We start from the raw sequence: 13,532 nt of genomic DNA on the forward strand, positions 1-13,532 counted from the left end.
TTCAATCTGTTATGTACAAGGCTGTGGCTTTGGAAGAGGGCTTTTTTTTTTTTTTTTTTTTTTTGAGTCTTGCTGGCAAGATTGCTGAAGTGTGAGCAGTCATGGACAGAACAAACATCTTGTAGGGGAAAAGATAATTGGAGTCTTTTTTGTGTCTGTGACAGGATTCCCCTCCCCCGCAATTTGCTTTCTAAAATACACTTTTAAGGGTGGCCTCTTCTATTTAATCAAGGTTAGAAGATTAATATGCAGCTGATAACTACCTTGTTTAAGTCATTTATCAATATTGCAAACTACAAGTCATGCAAACAATTTAATATTAAAAGGGGGAAAAAAACAGTTAGAAAACAGAGCCTTTTACTCATCAAATCCAATGCACGGTGAAGAACTAAGAAAGATCCCACCTGAGATGGTTACTGAGAGGACTTAGGGTTGGCTTCAGGATGTGTACTGACTGTGAAAAGTATTTAGTAATTTAGGCAGAAGTTTGCTTTTTTCTCTCCTTGCACGACCCTTTCAGGTGAAGGAATCCTTTCCTGAATCCCACACCTGCATAAACCAGACATTTTTAACCTGGGAGGAATGACTTCAAACCTGCTGAAAGCAGTACTAAGCCCTACAGATATAGAAGAACTCTGTTTATCTACAATTACCACCAGATGTGAAATAACACCTGCTCAGGTGAGATCAATTGACAGGAGCTGGTGTGAAGGTTAAGTAACAATCAGGTTATGAGGAAACAACCCCAAGGAGGTTGGGATGTACAAGAAACTCTACTTTGATATACCTCAGAACCACAAGCTACTGTACCTCTCCAGAGATGAGCAGTCCAAGAAAGAATGCCTACTACTCCACTTCAAAATTTTATTTGCTGCCTCCTTTGCAAGCTACCAGTTCCCTGCCCCTCTTCAGAAGTGTCACCTGGAAACAATTCTCTCCAGTTTTATCAGACAACTGACCTTTTTATCCCTTTCTCTTGTGAAAACTTAATACAGAAGAATTTTACTTGTTGGTTAGGGAAGTTATCTTCCTGGGTGGAAATATTATTTATTTATCCTTTCTTTTTCAAGGGAGGAGAACTCGACGATGATTTTCACACACAAGCCAACTCCCCCCCACCCCTGCCACACACACACACACACACACACATGCACACACACACACTTCTGCAAGAAGATACTTTTGTATTAGATTTCCTGTGTCTGCCCCTTGCCCAGAGCTCTGGAACTATTTAGGAAGAAGACTATTGCCTGACCTCCAAGAAGCTCATCTGCACAGGATCCTTCCCTGAAGGAGTAGAATTTGGGCTGAGTGGCTGTGTGTTGTGGGGACCAAAGATTCCCCAGAATGTGCGGAGAGCAGGTGGGCTAATAAAACACTGAGAACAAGGAAAGAAGTTGACTCCTCAAACTGGCCTGTAACCTCCCTGGGGTAGATGTCCTGGAAAAACGAGCTATCTCCATATATTTATGGGCCAAGGCCTCCTCACCCATCCTGGGTTTTCCTGGGGTGGTGGCATCCACCAAGATTTTGGAGTTGAAACTGCATATTCCTCTGGGTCCCAATCTTTCCACAGCGAACAACAGCCAGAACAAGCTAACATTTAAATTCCCCTTCGCTTCCTCATCCCCCCCCCTCCCCTGGCTGCATCTCCCTAGACTTGCTGGGGAGGGGGATACACACACACACACACAAAAAAAAAACGAGGACGCTCTCCTTTCAGGAAATGGAATTCTAATGTACACGTTCCTATTTCTGAATCGGAGGTGCTAAAAATACCCCTGCGACAGCCTGAGGAAGCTGTCGCCGTCCTCTGTGCAAACAAAATCGACAATTCTCCTTCCCGAGTGAGCGGAATGGGTCTGTGAGTTGAGTGGGGGCCTGGGACAGAACCATTCGCTCGGACCAGGGCAGAGCTTCCACCGTGCGGCTGAACATATTTCCTGGGGCCTCATTTCTGAGGTTGCTCCTCCAAGGAGGATGAAAGAAGGAAGCTTTAGTTTCTTGGAAGTCTAGGGTTAGAATCCCCTCCCTATCTAGCCCTGTTGCCCTGGGCATATCATTTAGTTTATCTCTACCTCAATTTCTTCATTATTATTTCTGAGATGATCATCTCCACCTTGCAGGGTGTTGTCAACAATAGAGACAATATGTGCCGAGTGTCTGGTATGGAGCAAGTGCTTGGGGAATGCGAGATGTATTATTATTACTATTATGGAAGCTTCTAAAGTGCTCGGCATTGAGCGCCTACTGTATACCAGTCGTTGAGATAAGCTGCACTCAAGTCACTGTAAGAGTTACTTGAGGATTGTCCTTCGCACTAACCATCTTTCCCTCCAAATAGCCACCCACCCGCAGTGGAAATCCACGTGGAGTCAGCGCTCAACTACTGTGGTTCTCGCACTGGCTGACCTGCGTGGAAACTAACACCCGGGCTCAGCGCGGCATTTCCTTCTCGCGCTGCTAAACAGTGTTCCAGAAACGTGGGCTGAATCGCCGCGCAGTTATTAAAAGTGTGTAGGGGGAGGCCCCGCGCGCCGCGCTGGTAATCCGAGCTCTTGATTATCCAGATTCGGATCAAACGGGGCGGCGGCAGCCGGCCCCCTCCTGGGAATGATTAGATGATTAATGTAATGCTGTTTGAAGGGTCTCTGTTTTCTCTCTTAATTTGGGTCATTACTTAGAAAGCAAGCGTGAGATCATTTCATCAACGCGCTCGGCGGCGAAGATAGCTATTCAGGAAATGGGCTAACGGAGCTGTAATCTGGGCGCGGGAGGTGGTGGCTTCCAGCTTCAGGAGCTCCGGCGCGCCCTCCCGCGGCAGGGCGCACAGTACCGGTAGGTCAGCCCAGAAGTCCGAGCGTAGGCCAAGGAGCCCGGTGCTCCCGTTGGGTTGGGGACCGTCAGTCTCCAGTTTAAGAAGCCGGAGAGGATTGACTGCGGGAGAGTTGACACCCTCAAAGGAGGGGCCATGGCCAGAGGCACTCCAGTGGGGCAAAACCCTGACTGCCGGTCCCCGCGTGGGGAGCTACTTTGCTCCCAAATGCACCCAAAGCCAGCTCCCCCCACCCCCACCCCCGCATACCACTTTTGACCCTTTTTCAAATTTTCTCAATGGGGCAAAAATCAAATCCCAAGCATCGAAATAGTTACTAAATAGAAACCTGGCACCACATGGAGGCCAAATGTAGGCTTTGCGTCCACTATCCTAGGGTCCTTAATACGCAAGCGCCGCAACGATTCCGATTTGACCTCACCCGGGCCTGTATCCCCAAAGTCAGTCTCATTTTGAGAGAAAATGATATGAGTGCCTATTTCCTTCTCTTCTCTGGGGTTGCCGAGCTGACCTGATGGGGCAAGGGGAAAGAAAACGCGCACTAATGATTCTGTTTATTGAGTCATATATATATGTATATATTCCGTGGTTGCTTGTACAGGAGAATTTACATGGTTGTATAAAGATGGCTGAGGGCGTCGCGCTCTTCTGGGGAGCTCATGGTGACAGGCTGGGGTTAAAAATCAACTACCAGAGAAGCCGAGGCCTGGAATTAAATACGTTGCGGTGCACTGGATTTAAATATGTTTCCTGAATATACAAAGGTGGGAGCCACGTGTTTGCTGCCAGTCATCGAGGAAACGTTTAGCTTTCCAAAAAATATGCTGGTTTCGATAAATAGATTCTAGCCTCTCTGCAATACTTTTTTTTTTCCTTTTAACTTCAGCAATAAGTTTATACTTGTGATCTGTTTTGAGTGGGACAGGATCGGAAAGAAGAGGCTCCAGCTCTCAGCTCTGCACTGTCCGAGCCAGGTCCTTTGCTGAGGGAGTGGCGGGCCCCACGCTGTCGTGGAGTTTGCGCACGTGTTTCTTTAAATCAAAGTTTCTGCAAAACCCTTTGCCGCAAGTGGCGCACGTGAAGGGCTTCTTGTCGTTGTGGGTGTGCATGTGGAAGGTCAGGTTGTAGACCTGGTGGAAGGCCTTGTTGCAGATGGTACATTTGTACTGCTTCTCGCCGCTGTGGGTCAGCTTGTGGTTCTTGTAGTTCCCTACGGGAGACCAAAAAAAAAAAAAAAAAAAAAAAAAAGCAGAGATGGAGAAGTTCAGCTAAGTCACAGGATACAAGTCACTATACAAATCAGTGGGGGGGGGGGGGCCCTCCCGGGCGTCCCGGGGCGGCTCAGTGCCCTGGCAAAGAAGGCGACGCTTGGTTAGGCGGGCGCGACCTCTCCGAGTGCAGAAGTTGTCAAACTTTGTCTGCGTCAAGCCTAGGGCTCTCCAGACCGGACCGAAGGCCGAGCCCAGCTGGGCAGCCTAGAGCCTCTTCCCTACCCAGCCCTGAGGTCCGCGCAGCGTTCCCCCCACGGTGCTCCGGCCGGCCCAGAAACTTTGCCGTTGCTCTGGTCAGTCTCCTGGCTGCTGCCTCGGTCGAAGACTTTCCGCAGGAACCCAGGCTGAGTCCCTCTCTCTCTCTGTTTTTCTTCTTGTCATTTTTAAAGTTACTGATTTCTTGTCCCTCAACCACCACCTACGGATCCAAATGTGCTTTGGGAAATCTGAGTGGGGGCGCCAGGCCTGGTGTCGCTGGGCACCGTAGCGGTTTTTCCTGAGTCCTGAATCGTTCCCAGGACGTGGATTTTGCTTCGAATTTTATGCATTTGAAAGGAGAGTACCAACTACAAAGGGAACCTTTTCCTGCAGGACAAGACTCTTTCCTCCTGTTTCTTTACCCTTTGCCCCCGCTCCCATTTCCCAAATTCGGAGTCTCCTGGTGCATCCACCCCGAATCCAACAAGCTCTACTAACCCAGCCCTGAAAGCTTTCACCCAATCCTTGAAAACCCGATTGCAAAGAAATGCTGTATTGGAGCCCACACTCTCGCGCTCTCTCTTTCCGGATCGCTCTTGCTGTCCCGCCCGCCGCGACCCACCGACTCCTTAGGTGAGGAAAGGGCATCGCCCAGCTCCTTACCTTTTTGGTGAAAGCCTTTGCCGCAAAATTCGCAGACGAAGGGCTTATAGCCGGCGTGGATGCGGATGTGCGTGTTGAGCGTGGAGCTGCGGTTGAAGGCTTTGCCGCACTGGTTGCATTTATGCGGCTTTTCCTGCGTAGAAGAGCGTGTGCACAGTGAGGTGGAAGCCCTGGCAGGGAGAAGCCACCGCGGGGACACACCGAAGGAACACGGGGCCCCTGGAAGGGGTAAGGGGGAACCTTTGGCCATTCTCTCCACAACGCCAACGCTCAGGCGCAGGGGTTTGCCCGCGGGCCGAAGCCGGCCCGGGGCCCACGTACCTGGGTGTGGATAATTTTGTGTCTGCAGAGCGTGCTGGCCTGGCGGAAGCCTTTGCCACAGACTTTGCACACGAACGGTCTGGCTCCGGTGTGGACCGGCATGTGGCGGGTGAGGTTATAGTGAGCGTTAAACACCTATGGAAGGACACGAGGGGGCCTTGTGGTGCGTCCGAATGAGGGTCCAGAATCAGCCCTGGGAGACCACAACCAACCCCCAAACAACTCCTCCCTTCAGAAACCAGAGCCCCTTTCAGTTTGCAAAGCACTTCCCATGCTACTACTAATGTTAAGTCCTGTGTGGCTGCTGAGAAGGGCCATCCCATTTTACAGAATAGGAAACTGAGGCCCAGTTAGGCCCCTAATTTGAGTAGGGAGATACCAGGAGCTCCCTAGCTCAAGGAAAGGGGCGTTCCAGGCTGCTTCAAAGCCGGAATAGCTGCTACTCGCCCCTGCGGGTCTCCGTGGGCCCGGGCCTCACCTTGCCGCACACCTCGCAGGTGAAGTTCTTGGGTTTGCCGTCAGAGGAGCCCCCAGGCAGTTTGCTGTGGCCCTTAACGCCACCGCGCTCGGCGGTCAGGGCTGAGTTCTCCTTCAACACCTGCTCCAGTGGAGCGGGCAGGCGCTCTTTATGGGGATAGGGGGGCGGATGGGGGAACTTGTCCGTGGCCAGGCTGGCCAGCTTGGCGTTCTCCAGCAGAAAGAGCTTCGGGTGCGCGGCCAGGGCAGCGGGGGTCTGCGCATTGAGGCCGGAAGGAAAGAGGTGGCCTCGGAGCAGCTCAGAAGGCGGGTAGGCGGCCGAGTCCAGATAGTTGAAGTAGTAGAGCGACCCGCTGGCCGGCAGCCCCATGGCCTGGTTGATGACCTGTGGCTTGATGACTCTGCCCGCGGGCAGCGCGGACGGCGCCAGGCCTAGCTCGGCCTTGCAGCACACGCCACAGTTGGTTTTGCACAAGCCGCTGGCGCCGCACACTGGGCCCCCCCCGCCACCGCCTCCGCCGCCGCCGCCCGCCCGGAGGCTGCTTTTCCAGAGCTCTGAGTAACTGAGTAGCGTCTTGGACGGCACCTCGTAGCCCAGGGGCTGGAGGGGGATCATACAGGGGAGAGGTGAGCAGAGATTGATCAGTTTCTTGCCCTGGCCGCCGTCCGCCTCCAGCGCCCCGGGCCGGGGCTCAAAGGGCGAACGGGGCTCCGACGTCTTGGCCATGATGCGCTCTATGGAGAAGGCCAGCGTCTTGGAAGTGGCCGGCGACGCTCCAGTGCGCGGGCAGGCAGGGGGCACCATGGTCTCCAGGGAAGCCGAGCTTGCCATGGCGCACGGAGCCGAGCCGGACTGGGCCGGGTAGCAGCCTCTCTCTAAGTCTGCATTCCGGGAAAGACAAGGAGAGAAACCGCAATTTAATAAGCACCTTGCCGGGCCTGGGCCACCTATTTGCATTCAAATGAACAGAGGCAGAACAAAGTGCACCCAAGGGTACCAAATTACTGCCCATTAACCCCGCACAGAGGAACCTAACAGCCCCTACCTCAGGACTTTGAAAGGAAAAAAAGGGGGAGGGCTTACAATGGAAAAAGAGAGGAAAAGAGAAACAGAAAGAAAGGAGAAAGAGCGCGCTTCAAATTACCCCCTGAGCCCTTCGCTGGATCGTGGCCTCCACCAGGAGAGCTGAGAGCTGGACAGTGAAGGGGCAAAGTTAAAGAAGACTGAGAGAGCCACCTCGCATTTACCTCTTTCCCCCACCGCCAAGGAGATGCGTTCCGAGCCATGAAGCGTGTCTTCTCTGTCACATTTTGATGGCAAACATCTTCCCCTCCGCGTGAGATCACTGTCTTTTACATTCAGCTGACATCACATGAAGTCACTTGAAGTGGAATGACATGGGCGGCGGTGCGGCTCCTGTAGCGGCCCCTGTGTTCCCCAGCGCCAGTCGGCCGCCGCCGCCACCGCCCCTCAAACTTTAAAAGGAGGCAACTGGCGCCCGCACTCCCCTCGGGAAAGTGCGAGCGGTTTGCGAATCGGGAAGGAGGGAAGAGACAGGAGGGGGAGGGGAAGAATCGTGATGGTTTTGCCGGTGGAAAGAAGGGGGGTGGGAGCGTAAACCCAAGCCTAGGCAGAGTTCCGTACGTGATTCACAACTTTGGGGACCTACAGATTTGGGGGACGCGGGGAGGGCGGGGGTCCCCGACGCGCCACCCAAAAGGCCCTGTGTGTCCGTCCAGTCGCGGAAGTATCCCTTAGCCCTCCTCAGCGGAGCTGGGCATCGTGCTAATAAACTGCCATTTACCCACGGAACCGGCGCCAGCCCCGAACACGCGCAAATGATAATTACCTCATTAGGATGTGGCGCATGGACGCGGGCGCCGCGTTTGTTGGGGGGGGGGGACTTGTTAATGGGGAAATATTAATTTATGCAAAAGCAACGAGCTCGCCTTGGTTGGCGTCGGAGGTCCGGAGATAGCTCCCGACGCCTTAGGACGACCCTAAGGGGACGAAGGAACGTGACTGCGCGCCCAGATCCCTGGGGCCTCAGCGCCCTGCAGGTGCGCCTCCTGCCTTCTGGCGGGTTCCCTACCGGTGGCTGGGGGAGACTGCTAGACGAGCTGGATGGCTGTTTGAGATCCTAATCAATCAGAATCACTGATTTGTGATCGCATTTCTGAGGCAAAGACAGATTCTGCTGTTGGTTTGGGGCTGCGCGCAGGGAGGATTCCGAGGGCAGCTCTCCTTGCTGATGGGTACTTACTGTTTGTATAATTGGGAAGGTCCAATCTCCACCTGTTTAAGGAGCAGATTGAAACAGCAGAACCTCCCCTGGATCCTATTAAAACGTTTTTCCTCCTAAAGCCATTCAGTCGAACCAATTTTCCGAAGTGATTCATAGAGCTGAATTCTGCCAAGGCAGCTCTTTCACTTTTAGCCACTAAAGCACCGCGTGGAACCGGGTTTTGTGTTTTTCTAAAATAAAGAGGAGGATTATCAGAGGGTAGAGGGAGGGGGCCTGAAGGGGGGCGGGCAGGACTTAGTGTGGCCAGAGGTACAAGCAGAGGGAAGAAAAGGCCCTTTTCTAGGCAGGCCCCAAGTAAGTTCGGAGGAATTCAGCGTTTTGTGCCGAGCGCACAAAAGCAACGCGCTCCGCACTCGGTTTGGAGGGGCTGAATTCATCTGTTTGCAGACCATTCCACCTGCGTATCACAACAAACTGCTGAAAGACGCTCCAGCACTTTCAACAGGCCGGGTGCTCTTGGCGACAACAAAAGTGGTCGAGGCTGAGGGTTCTTATGGGGGGGGGGCTTGCAAGAGAGCGCGAGTGAATTAGGTTTAGGAAAGGAGGAGGAGAGGGTGCAGGGGTTTTTGAAAACTTTTGGCCGGTTTTGTTCACGGGACAATTATATCTTACCAGGCGGCTTTTGCAAGACCACGAGCTTTGTAGCCACAACCACAGTTTAAGAGGATTATGGTGAGTATAATATGAGCAAACAGGGTTTAGGGTTTGATAGTGAATTTCATCTCTAAAGACACACCATCATGTGAAGCCCAAGAAAGTGCTCCTGGAGGCAAACCCACTCCTTTACTCAGAACTGATCTTGAGTGGACAGAGTATTGGGGCCCCAAGTCTCTGAGTGCTTCAAAACATACCCAGAACACTGGCAAAGGAATGGACAAGGGAAGGTCTAATTTTAACTTTAAATCACTCCCTTAACCCCTTCACAACTTCTTTCCTTCTATCCACCCACCCAGTTTCAATTCTTCTGAAGCTCAATTTCAGACAGTATATTGACCAGGCAGGTAAAGGAAAAGGAAAGTATATGTGGAAAGCAAGAAGTGGGAACAAAGAGAGGTCTGATAACATGGCCTGGAGGGCGACTTAGCCTTGGGTTAAATTTTCTCACCCTGCCAAGACTCAGATTTTCCCTCTGAAACTGCCTCTAAATTCAGCAATCTCTCAGGTGTAGGTCCCTCTAAAAAGCTCTCCCCACCCCCAACTTCCAGATATTGCTGCTAGAAAGAGGCTGGCTCCTCCTGGGGAGAAGATTTCCTTACAACTCATTTAATTTAGGAGATATTCAAGGAGGCAGAATTCCAGGCCAAAGTACCCCCGTCCCCACATTAATGTGAAAACTAGAGCGCAGTTTTCCCCTCTTTCCAACCACCAAACCGGAAACAAACCAACAAATCACCCAACAATGAAACAGTATCAGCACAAGCAGACAAGGTCTCAAAACCCGAAATTTCTAACCCGACTTTCCGGTGGATCCCGGTTCAGCCATCAGCACGCACTCCACACACACACACACCCCCTCTCTAAATTGCGTAACTGTCGATCTGTAGCACCTCGAGAGACCTGAGAGAGATCTGCTCATTTGAAAGCTACACCAGGCTGAAAGGCTTCCCGTGAACCTGCCTCGCTATCCCTAAGCGCTTTTTGTGGCTGCATAAGTCATCTCTCTCTACCCGGCATCACAAAGGAGTGCTACCTCCACAGAAAGAAAACATTTGGGTAAAAACAAGTTGCCCCTAATGTGCCTCTCTTTCCAAATCTTGGGTGAATACATTGGCTTTTATGAAAGTATTTAATTAGCTTCCACAAACTTCTCCTTCCCTCGCCTGCAGATTATATTGAAGTAGAGGGTTGGAAACTATTTTACACCTTGCCACTCACATGTTAATTAATCTCTATCTAACCCTAATTGCAGTTTATTCAAGCACCGCTCAACAGCTCACCCACACAATAAACACTGATCCTACTTTTATACATATTACTTCACGTTAACACATTGAGTAATTAACTCCAGTACCAACTAATAGTGCAAACAAATATTTTCTGTAAACGAGATGATTTCAGGCAGAATAATAGAGGACTGGCGAAACGTGGCAAGTGGTTGAGGGGAGTGCTGAGATTTCTATTTGCTGTCCCCCAACCCTCCAAATTAATTTTCATATGCAGCATCTTTTTTTTTTTTTTTTCCTTTTGAGACTGAAAAACCTTAAAAAGAGAGGGAGAAGGACAACTAAAGTTAGGTATCATAATTTGACAATTTTAGAAAGTTGTTGGAAGGGTTTCTGTGGAATTGGGGGTTTCTTTCTCCACCTGCACATTTTCATTGGGGAGGGGGTTAGAAACTCAATGTGAAAGGCAACATGAGACTCCAGGGATAAGCTGATGATGTTTCAGGGGCAGGGAGCCATTTATGGAAAGTAAAGCTTTCCAAAACCTCCCGCTCTACAAAAGTCCTGCCCTTTAAATGAATTGTTTTCTGATAACAGGACACAGACACCGAGGTGATGGACTGGAAGCCCCTGTCTCTGCCAACCCAGACGCACACAAAAGCTCCACTTTGGAGGCACCGGGGGCGGCTTCGACTCACTTCGGGGTCCACAGTGGACTTGGGCGGGCCGCAGGGCAGGAGGTGCGAGGTCACCGCCCAAGCGAGGCCTACTAGGCCGCAGCTCGCATCAGGAGCCTGATTCTGAGGATTCGCCTGGGCAATCCAGGAGCTTCCGACCGCCTGCCTCGTTCGACGGCGCGGGATTCAGCCCTTCGTGCTTGGCCTTCCGGACTTGGACGCTGCATGGCGCCCGTAGGGCTGATATCCTCCGTCCCGAAGTCTCAACTATGGGTCCATTTTGGTCGCACCTCCTCAGCCGAAGGCAAGACACCTTCCCCTCGACGCCATCTTGCCCAGGCTGGGGCCTCGATGCAGGAGCTGCGGTGGGAAACATCGCGAGAGTTAGGTCTGAAGCCACACTGCGCTCTGTGCGCTTCCCACGCAGTGAGCCCCATGCCAAGACTAGGGGATCTGCGGGGCCGCCCTGGGATCCGCGGGGCTGGATCCAGGCCTCGACCTAGAGCATCTGCAGTGGTGCGACGCTGGTTCTCGGTCAAATAACTCTCGCACCCCTGACTGGGGATCTGGGCTCAACCCTAAGGATTGGAACGCAATGTTTTAATTGAAATCGCAATTTAAGCACAGCTGGCGGCTGTCTATTGATTCTGCAGGGGTTTCTCTTGTGGGAAACATATTAAATATGACTAGCACCGCTAGAGGTGCGTCTCCACCCTAGTTGCCTCCCTCTGGCCATTTTAGGTCACTAACCAGAACGAAGGTTGGGCAATCCTACTTCCGTAGTGATACTGCCTCGGAAACCCAAGGAGGGGTCGCTATGAGTCGGGGCCGACTCGACGGCAAATAACAACAACAACAACAACCAGAACCACTGTAATAATGACTTTTGTTTTAGATTTTTTTTTTTTTAATGCCAGTAATGACCCTCACTTTGGGACAAATTAGTTAGCAGACCCCTTCCCACTGTGTAAATAACCAAAGAGGAAAACTCCTTTCTTGTGCAAAAGCTAATACGTTTGCACCATTCTTGAGATCACGGAGGGAAAAGGCAAAGCGTATCTACTCCATGAGCTGTAGCAATTCTAGCCCTGATACCTTTTGGTTCCAGATGACAAGGAATACTGTTATTTTAAATGCCATTATCATTATATTCTCATTAGATTATTAGGTTGCAATACCTAGTCCAGCGCCATCTCCACAGGGAGTTGAGTAGCTCAGAGAGGAAAGCTTGCACAGGGCTTCTCAGTTTAGGGAAAATGCATACTGGACAGATTTGATGTTCTTTCACCTCGTTCCTCGAGATGTGTTTTTTTTTTTTTTTTTTTTGCAAATGGATAACAAGTTTTGCCAGCACTGTTTGTGACAGAGATTATTTCTTCTTCCCCTTTTAATTGACTTTTTTTGGGGGGGGGACCGAAACTAAGTTATAGTTTAAGGAGCCGGCCTTCCTTTTTTCTTTCTCTCCCTTCCTTCCTTTCCTCTCTCCCCTTCCTACTTCCAAGAAAGACATTTAAGATCTTGATTTACATGGTGTAGTTCTTAGCCGCTGCTGAAAATAGATTAACTTCGGAAAAGAAATTCTTCACTGGTCCTCTTCATCTCCGCTCCCCAGGAATCATATTATTGAAAACATTCGAGCCGGCTGGCCGGTGGCAAGCTTGTTCAAGGCGCAGGGGCCTCCGCCTCCGGTGCGCGCTGCTTGCAGGATTAGCGCGGTCGGGAAACAAAGAGCCTCTGATCCCCGGCCCGGGCATGGAGAGGACTCTGCGCGCCCGGAGAGCTCCCGGGCTCCGGGTGCGGGCGCGGCGCGCGGGAGCCCGGTCCCGGCCCAGGCCTCTCGGGACAGATGGGCCAGAGCCGTCGGCATCTGCCCGCGTCCTCGGGGAGGCTGCGTTACCCGTCGCCAGGATGGCCGAGAGCCCGGCCCACTGTACCCGGCGGCTGTTTTGCAGAGCCGATTGCATTCGGGAACTGGTTTGCAAATCCTAACGTACTCACAGCCTGGTTTTCACCCTGGAGTAAGAGAGGCGCCTATAAGACGGGGGCAGCTGGCTTTATAGTCAAAGGACATGGGAGGGAAGGCGGTGGTACAATCTTAAGATGATTTTCAGGAGCCTACCAAACCCATCCGCGATCACATCAGAAAACATTTGGCGCGTCTTCGGAAATCTGGGCAGTGTGAGCGCTCCTAGGCCGGAGGAAGTCTCCCACAAAAGCAGGTCCACAGTCTACCCAAGCAAGCTTGGTGCACTCTCTTTTCAGCCTTGGATGCATATATAATTACAAACATATATGCATATTCTATATATATGCATATATATGCATAGTATACATACATATATTATTTCTCATTGCTATCGATAACTGTTCACTAGAAAAGCCATTTAATTAGGAATCTGATCCAATACCCGCACGCAACAATTTGCCAGCGGACGTGTCATTTTGCAAGGCGCAGTAGAGAAGGAAGTTGCCCCACGTACCTCGGTTTTCCTCTTGCCACAGGATTTTAGTGTGCAACCAAGAGGAAATAATCACCTTTAAATACCAATCATCATACACATACACAGGAGCTCTGGTGGCGTAGTGCCTAAGGCACTTGACTACTAACCTGAAGGCTGGCAGTTCAAACCCACCAGCCACTCCTCAGAAGAAAGATTGGGCCCTGGGTTAGTTCAAGTGATGTCAAATTTCTGACTCCCTGGGAAGACAGTTTTGGATACTCCCTTGGCAGCAGGCTAAACTCCACCGTGAAGCCTGCCCAAAGGTATTAACGTTAAGCGTGGAGAGTTGGAATTAGGCAGGCAGGGAAAAGGAGGGACTGGAAGGGGCAAAGAGGTGAAAGGAACAAATTTCAGGTTCGCCTATACTGCTGTAAATTCACTGGGCAGCGTGAGTCTGAG

General features: G+C 51.3%; 1 protein-coding gene across 1 annotated transcript; it reads right to left on the reverse strand.

Annotated features, from left to right (window-relative positions):
• Positions 1-3,786: 3,786 nt before the first annotated feature.
• FEZF2 (FEZ family zinc finger 2) lies at positions 3,787-6,598 on the reverse strand. Its single transcript, XM_007937296.2, has 4 exons — positions 5,768-6,598; positions 5,290-5,424; positions 4,969-5,101; positions 3,787-4,046 (listed from the first exon to the last, which is right to left on the reverse strand). Exons 1-4 carry the CDS (start codon positions 6,596-6,598, stop codon positions 3,787-3,789), a joined length of 1,359 nt encoding a protein of 452 aa, XP_007935487.2.
• Between the last annotated feature and the right edge of the window lie 6,934 nt (positions 6,599-13,532).

The sequence above is a fragment of the Orycteropus afer genome, unplaced genomic scaffold (genome assembly GCF_000298275.1).
Source record: "Orycteropus afer afer isolate SDZICR_OR568_19922 unplaced genomic scaffold, OryAfe1.0 scaffold00041, whole genome shotgun sequence".
In the NCBI taxonomy this organism is placed as follows: domain Eukaryota; kingdom Metazoa; phylum Chordata; class Mammalia; order Tubulidentata; family Orycteropodidae; genus Orycteropus; species Orycteropus afer.

What these genes read in the sequence shown, in the direction of transcription:
- FEZF2 (XM_007937296.2), bottom strand. Translation starts at nt 6,598, where the DNA reads ATGGCAAGCTCGGCTTCCCTGGAGACCATGGTGCCCCCTGCCTGCCCG. An exon ending in ACAAAATTATCCACACCCAG is followed by an intron (nt 5,102 to 5,289) that starts GTACGTGGGCCC and finishes TCTTCTACGCAG; the next exon opens with GAAAAGCCGCATAAATGCAA. An exon ending in CAAAGGCTTTCACCAAAAAG is followed by an intron (nt 4,047 to 4,968) that starts GTAAGGAGCTGG and finishes GGTCTCCCGTAG; the next exon opens with GGAACTACAAGAACCACAAG.